The 12230-nt window shown below is 39.8% G+C and overlaps 3 protein-coding genes and 1 non-coding gene across 4 annotated transcripts; 3 read left to right on the top strand and 1 right to left on the bottom strand.

Moving 5' to 3' along the window:
• The first annotated feature begins 6 nt into the window (after window positions 1-6).
• LOC130508093 (uncharacterized) lies at window positions 7-2504 on the top strand. The gene is made up of 4 exons (XM_057003308.1): window positions 7-171; window positions 631-860; window positions 934-1032; window positions 1521-2504. Exons 1-4 carry the CDS (start codon window positions 167-169, stop codon window positions 2246-2248), a joined length of 1062 nt encoding a protein of 353 aa, XP_056859288.1. The 5' UTR covers window positions 7-166; the 3' UTR covers window positions 2249-2504.
• A 330-nt stretch (window positions 2505-2834) lies between these two features.
• Window positions 2835-4968, top strand: LOC130508092 (uncharacterized). Its single transcript, XM_057003307.1, has 5 exons — window positions 2835-3461; window positions 3534-3796; window positions 3889-4006; window positions 4074-4282; window positions 4361-4968. Exons 1-5 carry the CDS (start codon window positions 3075-3077, stop codon window positions 4797-4799), a joined length of 1416 nt encoding a protein of 471 aa, XP_056859287.1. The 5' UTR covers window positions 2835-3074; the 3' UTR covers window positions 4800-4968.
• A 520-nt stretch (window positions 4969-5488) lies between these two features.
• Window positions 5489-5591, bottom strand: LOC130508918 (U6 spliceosomal RNA). The gene has a single exon (XR_008943102.1). It is a non-coding gene; the product is annotated as a U6 spliceosomal RNA (small nuclear RNA).
• A 1448-nt stretch (window positions 5592-7039) lies between these two features.
• LOC130508091 (WEB family protein At4g27595, chloroplastic-like) lies at window positions 7040-11965 on the top strand. The gene is made up of 3 exons (XM_057003306.1): window positions 7040-7278; window positions 7922-8192; window positions 8292-11965. The coding sequence occupies exons 1-3, from the start codon at window positions 7262-7264 to the stop codon at window positions 11844-11846; spliced, it is 3843 nt and encodes a 1280-aa protein (XP_056859286.1). The 5' UTR covers window positions 7040-7261; the 3' UTR covers window positions 11847-11965.
• Window positions 11966-12230: the final 265 nt, after the last annotated feature.

Raw genomic sequence — 12230 nt, 5'->3', positions numbered from 1 at the left:
TGGGTTTAATAGTAATCATCATCGGTAACTCAGGTTGTTCCCGGAATCTTATATCCTCCAAGATTATTTCTCCGATAGATAATAATAGAGACTGCAACGACGAGGAGAGAAGAGCGAACATTGGAAGTCAAAACCCGGAGATTATGGAGCTTCTCCGTTTTTTCTTATGAGGTTGCGATTATCCTCCTCTCGAGTTTTATTTCTTCCTTTTCCCTCGGATTTATGGTTTATTCTTCCTGCCCTGCCTTCGTTTCTCTCTCTCGTTCTGATTGCGATGTTTATTGTTTGTTCTAGGGTTTAGTGATTACCAGTTAATAGCCTCTTATCAAATCATATTAATGCTTTAGTTTAGCTTCATGTTCAAGTCAACAAGTATCTTCTGCTTTTGTATATTTGCCGTTTCGGGGATAAAGGAAGAGACTTTTTTTTTTCCCCATCATAGCGGCAACATATTGATTACTCTTCCTGGACTGGCCCTTTCGCTTTTTGGTTCCTTTGGTCTCTGTGTATTAAAGCATTCTTGTGGCTTTTAAAACTGTTTGTCAACTGTAGATTGAGGATTCTTGTCTCTCTCTTTTTTTCTCTGTTGATGATACTCTTACTCTCTCTTCTTGCATCTCCTCTATGTAGGTTATGTTTTGATGATAGAGACGTGTTTACAATGAGTACACCAAGAAACGTCACTTCCAAGCATCATCGACCTGAGAAAGTTTTTGGCCAGGGAGGGGGGCCCAGTTGGATCCTAATCGCAGGTGGAGCCTTGTTGAGCACTTTGTCTATTCGTTTTGGCTACAAGCTTAAGCAGTCGCTTCATTTCAAACCTCCTCCTCACCAATCTAATGCCTCTGTTGGATTAAAAGGTTACTTGCTTGCTTTATATCACTCTCTGTTTGCTACTTCTTTACGTCTCTTAATGGAAAGCTTGTTGTGCAGCCAATGGAACATCTGAGAGGCAAACATGTTGTTGTTTGCACTCCAACACGTCTTCCTCTGCACACAATAAGGAGTATTCCTGTTTCCGCTCCATTCCAGGTTCGTCTTCTTCTTTTTTTTTACAGATGAATTTTCTTATACATCTTCGTGTGAGAGCCACTAGAAAGAAATACTATATGCTACTCTGTATTGGCTTTGCATCATCTCTTAATGGTGTTTCCTTTCATCAACACGTTAAGTGAAAAACGATGTGTGAGTCAGATATAGTAAAATCTCTTTGGAAGAATGTGTAAATGATTCTACAGAGATCTAGCGTCTATGATAAAATGATGCCTTTGTAGGCTGATTAGAGGACATATACCTGATGTTCATATATGAGGAGGTTGGAAACTAGGTATTCCAGTTTGAAGTTGCTTAGAATTTAGCAATAAGATTTGTCAACCGTATGATTCTTAGTTCCAATGAGGGCTGTGTCTAGTTACTGAATGCTAGCTGCAGTTACAAATTCTCTGAATCCATTTCCTCTATCCATGTAGTCGAGAGCAGTCAGATCTTATCGGACTTTGCTTTTTCTTTTCTTTTTATAGGAACTGAGAATGTGGAGGGGAACGAGGAGACAAACGAGCAAATGGTATCTACATCTGACACTTCACTGCCTCTTGTGACGGTTCCTGCTCCATCATACAGCAAAGAGAATGGTGTCATGTGGACTTCTTCTCCCGATCGCCTGGAACTGCCACCGAGACCATACAATCACCACCATTCGACCTGCTCGGACTCCCCTTGCGTGTCTGAAACCAGCTCAGACATCTTCAGCAAACGAGAAGTAATACAGAAACTAAGGCAACAGCTGAAGAGGCGCGACGACATGATACTGGAAATGCAGGAGCAGATTCTAGAGCTGCAAAACTCGTACAACGCACAGATGTCACACTCTAGCCACCTCCAGGCACAGCTAGACTCGATGAACAGAGATCTGTTCGAATCAGAAAGGGAAGTTGAGAGACTGAGAAAAGCGATCGCTGATCACAGCTTGGGATGCGCAGGCAGCAATGGCAAGACATCTCCTGTAGCACCTTGGAGTGGGCATGTGAACGGGTTTATGGACAGCGAGAACAATTATGAGTCACCGGAAAAGTTATCAAGGGAGGGAGAAAGAATAGAGATGTTGAGAAAGGAAGTGAGTGAGCTTAAAGAAGTTATTGATGGGAAAGATTATCTACTAAAAAGCTACAAAGAGCAGAAGATGGAGCTTCAGCAGAAGGTGAAAGAGTTGCAGCAGAGATTGGACTCACAGCTCCCAAACATATTGTAGGTCAGGAGTTAGGACATTGTGCATACTTGCTTCTCTTCTTTATTAGTTTTAGTATTTCCGGTTCCTTCGAGAAAATGAATCAATGTCCCAAGAGATCTTTTGGAGTAGCTCACTCTAAGAGAGAATTCTTTTTCAGCTTTTGTTTTGAAATGTCTTGATTTTGTTTATTTGTGACCTTCTTTTGATGTTTTGATGTAAAGGAAAGTTAGTTGTTGAAGATTTTGCGGCGGGAATGAATAGTTTGCTGCTTCTTTTTTTCCTTTGTGTAAAATCTCTATAAATGGTAACTAACCGGATAAGATAAGGAGACAAACAAATGAGTGGTACAAAATATATTGTGAATTAGAAAGAACAAACTTTTGGAAGGATTAGCAAATTGTTCAAGTGTCAAATGGTAAACAATATGCATATGGAGTCATCAAGTTTGAAGAAACAAATAAGATTTAACAAGTAGGCATATCGTTTTAGTAGTGGGATAAAAAAGAAAAAAAAAAGAATAGTCAGGATGCTGAATCTGAATGTTTGGTTTGAATAGTCAAAATCAGACATAATAAAAATAGAGTACTTATTCTTAACACGATTGCTAATCAATCCTTAATCTTAAAAAAAACAGAAGCGTAAAAAGCTCATTTTATCCTCTCAAGCCGTCTCCGCTGAGGTTGCAGAGAGAGAGAGAAACCATACTTTCTGGTGTTCCTTCCTTCCTCTTGGGTTTTTGGAGGGAGATGTGAGCTTCTTCTTCTTCTTCTTCTTCTTCTTCTTCGTCCGCTCCCCAAGAAGACGAAAGAGAAAACCTTTTTTACTCTCTCTCTATAAATATATATAGATGATGGCACTTTCTCTCCTATCTCCAAATCATTCCCCTGCCTCTCTTTCTCCCTTCACTCTCTCCTCCTCCTTTCCCGCTCCTAAAAATGCCTCCTTTCTCTCCTCTCTCTGCTCTTTATATCATCCCAAAGGAACCCTCGGAAGCAGCAGAACCGCGACCTCCTTCTTCGGCGGCTCGGCCAACTTAAGAATCGATTCAATGGCGGAAAAGAGGCAAGCAGGTCTCATCATGGTTTCTAGAAACGGAGGTTTGGATGATTTGGATGAAGGTGAAATCGAGAGAATCGGTGGTCAAGACGAAGATGATGATGAGGAAGAAGAAGGACATCCTCATTCACCTTCTTCCCCTGATAGATGGGATGTTTTGGGCCTCGGCCAAGCCATGGTCAGTGTCTCTTTTGCCTGCCTAGCTGTATGAATGATTGATATAATGCATATTTGATCATGTCTTTTTTAGGTAGATTTCTCTGGGGTTGTGGATGATGGGTTCCTAAAGAAACTAGGCTTAGAAAAGGGAACGAGGAAGCTGATCAATCACGAGGAGAGGGGTAAAGTCTTACAGGCAATGGATGGTTGCAGCTATAAGGCCGCTGCTGGTGGTTCTTTGTCCAACACTCTTGTCGCTCTCGCTAGACTAGGCTGTCCTTCCATCACTGACCGCCCTTTGAATGTCGCTATGGCTGGCAGTATTGCTGGTGACCCTCTCGGTAGCTTTTACAGGTACACCAACTTTCTCTTCAACCACACTTTAGTTCTGTATACATAGGTTTTGGTTTGATTTACTCTCACAAGGGTGTGGGTGTGTTCTGTAGGACTAAACTACGACGAGCTAATGTAAATTTTCTATCTGATCCAATCATGGATGGAACAACCGGAACAGTGATAGTTCTCACCACTCCTGATGCTCAACGTACTATGCTTGCCTATCAGGTAACAGCAATTTGTTATTGCAACACGTTGACTAAATAACAAACCCATTCTTTTCATTAATTTACAGGGAACATCTTCTGTCGTTAATTATGATTCTTGCTTGGCTAGTTTGATATCCAAGACAAACGTCTTTGTTGTGGAAGGCTATTTGTTTGAGCTTCCTGATACTATAAGAACCATAACTAAAGCCTGCGAAGAAGCCCACAGAAATGGAGCACTTGTTGCTGTCACTGCATCAGATGTCTCTTGCATAGAGAGGCATTACGATGATTTCTGGTGAGCAATGCATTCTCGTGTCTAATTGCTCTTGTAGCTAGAATCTAAAATTGGTGGAACTTGTATTGTTTGATTCAGGGACATAGTAGGCAACTATGCGGATATTATATTTGCAAACAGCGATGAAGCAAGAGCCTTCTGTCACTTCTCCGCAGACGAAAGCCCAATCTCAGCGACAAGGTACTTGAGCCACTTTGTCCCGTTTGTTTCCGTGACAGACGGAATCAACGGGTCATACATTGGAGTCAAAGGAGAGGCCATATACGTTCCTCCGTCCCCGTGCGTGCCGGTCGACACGTGCGGTGCTGGAGATGCGTACGCTTCGGGGATATTATACGGTATCTTGAGAGGTGTCACCGACTTGAAAGGAATGGGAGACTTGGCGGCCACGATTGCAGCCACTGTGGTGGGTCAGCAAGGAACCAGGCTTAGGGTTCAAGACGCGGTTAAGCTGGCTCGGTCGCATGAGTTCCTTCTCAACAGTTCTGGTGTTCGAACTGATGTTGGGTCTTCTTGATCCAAATCATCTCTCTCTCTCTTAAGCTTTTGAATGATTCTTTGTTTCTTATGTAGTAGCGACTTGTAAGCATCTCTTCTTCATTTAGTGGATACATTTGGAATATTTGTTGTATGTAACATTTTTTTGTATATAAGCCCTCGTCTAAATACGCAAGTGTTTCCAACGAGTATGCAACTTTTTGGATTAAAGACTGATTTGGTTAAAAAGATTTATGTTTTAACTACATCCATCCTGAAATCAAATTAGTTTTAATTTTGGTTAAAAAGATTTATGTTTCTTCTTCGATTAATAACAACTTTGGCCAAAGATTCTAGGCTTCTCCGGTTACATTGGATTGGAGCTGTAACGAAGGTCTTGAAACCGTTCCATATTATTGCATAAAAAAAGACATCTCTGTCAACTTCATAAGCTTAGACACTGGAAAGCTCTGTATCACTTCCATACACACAGCTTCCCGGTTAGCTTTCAGAGCTAAATATGCCCTTGATTCAGAATCTGACGGCTTATTTGAACCGATAAACTAACCGAATGATTTTAATTCATACATTGTCGCCGGAATTTCTACATAAACAGAGGCTTAGATCATCAAAGTACTGATTAGACTGCTTTATTCATTGCAATGGGAAAAAAAAAAAAAGAACCCAAACCCAGATGAAGAAATCGATTTTGAAATTTTTTGGGGAAAAAAAAATTTGGACCATTTCTCGATTTGTGCGTGTCATCCTTGCGCAGGGGCCATGCTAATCTTCTCTGTATCGTTCCAATTTTATCGGATGTCCCCGAAGGGACAATCACCTTCGTCACTCCATAGCTATATAAACGCAGCTTCTTTTCTTTAGCTTAGCGATGTGGGAGGAATGGTATATTACTTCAGTAGAAATGGGCCTCTCTTTCTTTCTGATCCGTTAGGCCCATCTTACGACAAGAATCTTAATGGACTTTAAACTTGGCAACAAAAGTTATATACTTGCTTGAAGTTTCATGATTTATTATCAGTTTCATGATTCGTCTAATTTTTTTTTTTTTTTTGAAACATCATGATTCGTCTAATTAAAAGGATCAAATTCCAAAAATGGTAATAGTAAATGCTTCATTAACTCGAAACTATCCAATATTTTATGTTCCCATCAAACGATCAATAGCTGAACAAACAATTTGATTATATGGGAAAGGGAAATCTCATCTAAGAGACGATAAAGTAAATGAATAAAAGTCTTTTACGAACAGCAATTTTGACGTGTGTTCTAAGTTTACAAATCAGAATGATTAAGGATAAATGTTGATATGGACTTTGATTTATTTTGATCTTGTTACTCACTTCATGCGTAATTGTATTATTTTCTTATTTTTTTTCATCTTTCAGTCACATGACATGATTAACTTTACGAAAAGGTATAAAGATTAGGTGCAAACAGAATCAGCACACCCCATGATGACAGGATATTGATGTTAAACTATACTACTGTTATTATTATTATTATTTTTGAACGCTTCAAACACAAATTTTATGATTATTTATCATTTTTTAAACTAAAGTTAACAGCTTTTAGTGTTCAAGCATAGTGTGTTTTGATATGCAAAGAAGAATTTTTCATTTACACATATGTCGACATAACAAATTGAACCAATGATCTTCTAAGCTTGACATTGTTTACAAAACCAAAATTGTTTTATTCTAATTGCTTTCAAATCCATATATTTGTTTCCTGAACAAAATAATCAACATGTAGAACAAGATGCATATAATACTCTTTAACGTTTCACACATACACACAAAATTACAAGGAGCAAAAAGAATCTGAATTGATATATTGTCATGAGTTGTATGAATGAATTATTGTAAGAAAAATAAACAAATCATTGAAAGGCACATGCAGTCCACATGATGACACTTCAAAATGGATCTCAAGATTCGTAAATCAGATCGCTGGAGTTTTGAGATTTTTCCTCTCTGAGCACATTACGAGCAACGACCATTCACATATTATCAGGTCCACACACCCGTCACTTTATTGTTATTATTATTTCGTTCCCTTTAATACAGGCAATGCAATAACTTTATAAGAACTTTAAATCATGGTCATTTCCGTAATTTCCAACCTATTTCTTTAATTTTGTTAATTGAAAAAATTAAACCGGGAAAGAGAGAAAAAGACAGAGAGAGAGAGAGAGAGAGAGAGGGCGACCACTCTGAGAACACCCATTAACCCCACTTACCAAATACTTCTCCTACTACTACTCTCTCTCTCTCTTTTGTTCTTTTTGCTAAAAAAAGCTGAAGACTTTCTGGAGAAGCAATCAGACCCAGAGTGAAGAAGAGACCATAACCGATCTGGGTTTCTGTTTACTAGCAATGCCGGAGATCTAGCAGCCTGAGATTTCTCAGCACTTTCCTATTTTTCAATTTTCTGTTCTGAGTTTCCAAATCTATCGTCTCCTTGTGATCTTCTTCAGCAACAATGGCATCCAGAACCAAGTACTGATTCTTTTTTCACTCTCTTTTCCTGTTTTTTTTGTGTACTTTCTAGAACCAAACTAGTTGAACTTGGAAGATAATTGGATCTGAGATGCTGTCTTCTGTTTTCTTTGTCGGAATTGTAGTTCTGTTTTTATTTTTAAATTATAATCTGGGATTCTGTGTGGGTCACATTCTCTGGGCAGCTTCTTCTGGAAATATACAGTGATCTGTTTTCTTTTTGTTGCATTCATTTTAACTGAATTTAATCTGAACTTCATTTTCCAAAAATCTGGTTTGGATTCCAAAAATCTAGTTTGGATCTTGCATAAATTGGAGTCACTGGTAGACTTAACTTTAATTTTAAACTCTTAATCTTTCGTTTGTTAATTCTGCAATATTGTTCTGTCACTTTTTCAGATCATTCAATGTACTGTGTAAGAAAATGTGCTTTTGGATATAACTGAAGTCCCTATGTTCATTTAGATGCTTATGATTATTAGATCTATGGATCCTGTTTCTAGCAATGCAAACCATTAAAGTGGTCTTTAGCTTTTTTATTGCTAGATTCACAGAAAGATGGGAGATAATGTTCTGTTTGTTTCATTATTGCTCATTAATGTGATTGTTGTGACATTGTACTTGTACCTTTCTGATAATGCAGAACTGGTTTAATGGAGACTCCTAGAAGCAAACCATCACCACCGCCACCAAGAGTGATCAAATCAACAGGAGGAACTAAATCAGATGGAAGTTCACCATCTTCATTGCACAGCACTCGTCTCTCACTAGACCGTTCCCCACAATCTGTTAACTCTAAGCCTACTCCTGATCGTCGGACTGCAAGAGTTCCTACTCCTCCTGAGGCACCACAATCTGTTAACTCCAAACCTACTCCTGATCGTAGGACTGCAAGGGTTCCTACTCCTCCTGAGGCAAGTCAAACCAAACTCCATCCATCTTAACAACTTGAAGCTTCTCTGTGGATAGATTAATATTTATTGATCATCATTTTTTATTTTTTGGCATTTCAGAAATCACAATCAAGGTTAGGGAAGGGACTTGAGCTACAAGCTCAGCTGATTCAGATCCAAGAGGATTTGAGGAAAGCTAATGAGCAAGTATCAGTGCTCAAGAAAGATAAAGCTAAAGCTCTTGATGATCTCAAAGACTTTGAGAAACTCAACAAAGAAGCTAATGAGAAGCTGAAGGAGGCATTGGCAGCGCAGCAGCGTGCAGAGGAGAGCTCCGAGATTGAGAAGTTTCGAGCGGTTGAGTTAGAACAGGCGGGGATTGAAGCTGTTCACAAAAAGGAAGCCTCGTGGAAGAAAGAGATTGAGTCTACAAGAAGCCAGCATGCTTTGGACATCTCAGCGCTTCTCTCCACCACTGAAGAGCTCCAAAGGATTCAGCAAGAGTTGGCTATGACTGCTGATGCTAAAAACAAGGCGCTAAGTCATGCTGAGGAAGCAACGAAGATAGCTGAAATGCAGGCTGAGAAGGCTGAGATTCTTTCGTCTGAGTTAAGCAAGTTGAAGGCACTGCTTGGTTCAGAGGAAGCAAAGAAAGGCAATGAAGGAGATGAAGTTGTGTCTAAACTGAAAACCGAGATTGAGATGTTGAGAGGGAGGCTTGAGAGTGTCAGCATGCTCGAGAATAGGCTGAAGGATCAAGAAGAGTCCATCGAACAGCTCCATGTGGATCTGGAAGCTGCTAAAATGGTTGAATCCTGTGCTAATAGCTTAGCAGCTGAGTTGAAGATGGAGGTTGATAAGCTTGAGAAGCAAGTTGAAGAATCAAATAAGTTGAAGGAATCTTCTTCTGAATCTTTAGAGTCAGCTATGAAGCAGCTGGGTGAACACAGGCATGCGCTTCATGAGGCAGGGTTGGATAATGCTGCATTAAAAGAAAAGATTGAGTCGTTGGTGAAGACGGTTGCAAGGCAGGAGAAAGATCTTGAGGAATCCCAAGGCCAGGTTTGCGTTTTAAAGGAAGAAACTTCGAAGCTTGAAAAGCTTGTTGAGTCGATCAAAGCTGGTCTTACAACCGCCCAAGAGGAGAAGGTTAGAGCTTCCGAGAATGAGAAGACTGCAACATTACATGCTGAGAACCTATTGAATGAAAAGACGGAACTAGAGAAAGAGTTGGAAAACTGTAAGAAGGACGAAGAGAAAAGCAAGAAAGCTATGGAAAGCTTAACTTTGGATCTGCAGCAAGTATCTGTGGAAGCAAAGGAAGCTAAGGAGAAGCTCTTGACATGCCAAGCAGAGGTTGAAGATTGTGGAAACCAGATTGAAAGTTTGAAGCTGGCTGCTAAAGAGACAAATGAGAAGTATGAGAAGGTTATTGAAGATGCAAGAAAGGAAATTGATAGCTTGAAAAGAAGTTTGGAAAACACTCAGAATGAGATTGTCAGTTCAAAGACTGAGTGGGAACAAAGAGAACTTCATTTGATGGCTTGTGTGAAGAAATCAGAAGATGAAAAGATCTCTGTGGAGGGAGAACTTAGCAAGGTGGAGAATTTGCTTAAACTTAAGGAAATTGAGGCGCAAGAAGCAAGAGAAGAAGAAGCCAATACCAAAAAGAATCTGAAGGAGCTTGAGAGGGAGCTTAAGGATCTGCAGGAAAGAGTTGAAGAAGGTAAAGCTGAAAGCATGAAACTTAAAGAAAACTTGTTGGAGAAAGACAAGGAGCTAAAGAACGCTGCTGAAGAGAAGGAAAAGCTCAGGGAAAGAGAGGTTTCATCTCTTGCAAAGATAGATGAGCTGTCAAAGGTGAATGAAACCTTGGTGGATACAGAAACAAAACTGCAGGGCATTGTTCAAGAAGCGGAGGAGCTCAGAGTGAAGGAGATTGATTATCTCAAGAAAATCGAAGAGTTGTCAGCAGCCAATGTAAGCTTGGTTGAGAAAGAAACCAAACTGTTGGTCATTGTTCAAGAAGCTGAGGAGCTTAGAACAAGGGAGGTTGCTTGTCTGAAGAAGATAGAAGAGCTGTCAGCAGTTAATGAGAAATTGGCTGATAAAGAAACGAAGTTGGAGAGCACCATTGAAGAAGTTAAGGTGCTCAAAGAAATGGAGGCTGAATATATCAGGAAGATGGAAGAGTTGTCATTGTCCAATGAGAGATTAGCTGAGGAAGAAGCCAAACTGATATCCGCCGTTAAGGCAAATGAGGAGTTAAGAGAAAGGGAGACTTCTTATCATAAGAAGATTGAAGAGTTGTCAAAGTTAACTGAAACCGTTGCTGATAGAGAAACCAAACTCCAGAGTTCTACTCAAGAAATTGAAGAGCTTAGAGAAAGAGAGGCTGCCTATCTCAAGAAGATTGAAGAGTTAGCGATGCTGCAAGAAAGTATTGTCGATAAAGAAAATGAGCTTGATGGTATGGTCCTTGAGATTGAGGACCTTAAAGCCAAGGACTCGCTATCTCAAACGAAGATTGAAGAGCTGTCAAATCTAAATAAAAGCTTGCTCGGTAAAGAGAGTGAGTTACAGGACGCTGTCTGCGAAAATGAGAAGCTCAAGTCTGAAGCGGCTTCATCGCTTAAGACAATAGAGGAGTTGTCTGAACTTAAACAAAACTTGGTTGAGAAAGAAAACGAGCTGAAGAATGCAACTGTCGAGAATGAGAAGCTCAAGGCGGAGGTAGACTCATCGGTTCAGAAGATTGAAGAGTTGATGAACCTTAAACGGAGTTTACTTGATAAAGAGAAGGAGTTGGAGGGTGTTTTACATGAAAATGAGGAGCTTAAGGCCAAAGAGGAATCATCATTGAAGAAGATTGACGAGTTGGTACTTCTCAAGCAGAGTTGGGTTGAAAAGGAAAGCGAGTTTCAGAGAATTAATCAAGAAAATCAAGAGCTTAAGGTGCAAGAAGCTGCAGCGGCAAAGAAGATAGAAGAGTTGTCAAAGATGAAAGAGTGTCTACTTGACAAAGAAACCGAGTTGCAGGCCGTAGTTCATGATAGCGTTGAGCTCAAGTCCAGAGAGGCTTCCGCGCTTAAGAAGATTGAAGAGTTGACAAGGCTGCTAGAAGAAGTTTCTTCCAGAAAAGAGAAACCAGATGAAAATGGTCATCACTTAATCTCCAAAGCTGTAGAATCTTCAGAGGAAAATGGTTCCAAGTGCACAGAAGAAGAGACTACTGGAACCGAACCTTCTCACCACATAACCGGAGAACAAAAGGTACAAGAAAGTCCAGTGGAAGCCATTGGTCAACAACATCTGAAAGATGACTCACCTATGCATTGGTCAGCTCAGAACGTAGAAGGAGTAGGAAAAGGAGACAAAGATAAAGACTCCATGGAAGTGGGGTTCAAGACGTGGGAAGGCTACCATATAGAGAAGAGAGAAGCTTCTTCAGGGAGAGAGTCAGAGCACGAGTTTGCTGAAGAGGAAGATGAATCGAAAGCAGAAGGTAGTGAAAACTTTGATCAGTTAAGCAATGGCTTGTCTTCTGCAGACCACGCTGAAGATGCTGGAAGCCTACTCCCAAAGGAACAACAGCAGAAAAAGAAGAAGCCTTTGCTCCGGAAGTTTGGAAACTTGCTGAAAAAGAAGAGCACAAGCAGCAGCAGCCATAAGTAGATGAATCTTTGATGATACTACTGTACCATTTCTATTGCTACTGAATATTATTTCTTGGTTGATTTGTCTTAAATCTTTTAAGCGTATAGCTCCAAATTCAATTTAAGGTGTTTAATCTCTCTGTCTACTTTCTCATTATCTCGTTAGATTCTCTTATCTGTTTTTTTTTTCAAATTGAGATATAACTGACTGAAACTCATATCTAAAAACAAAAGGCAGCCATATTGTTTAAGCCTAGAAGACACTTACACAGAAACAACAACTGTTGTATAGTTCTCAATTAGAGTAAGATGTCCATATTCAACTCCTCAATAGCTTAATATTATATTGTTCGATTTGTACTTAAACCCTCAAAAATTTGTTACTTGGGTTGTGGAATGTGGG

The sequence above is a fragment of the Raphanus sativus genome, chromosome 2 (assembly GCF_000801105.2).
Source record: "Raphanus sativus cultivar WK10039 chromosome 2, ASM80110v3, whole genome shotgun sequence".
Classification (NCBI taxonomy): Eukaryota; Viridiplantae; Streptophyta; class Magnoliopsida; order Brassicales; family Brassicaceae; genus Raphanus; species Raphanus sativus.
Note: the sequence above shows the minus strand (reverse complement) of the source record. Positions and strands in the feature narration are given on the sequence as shown.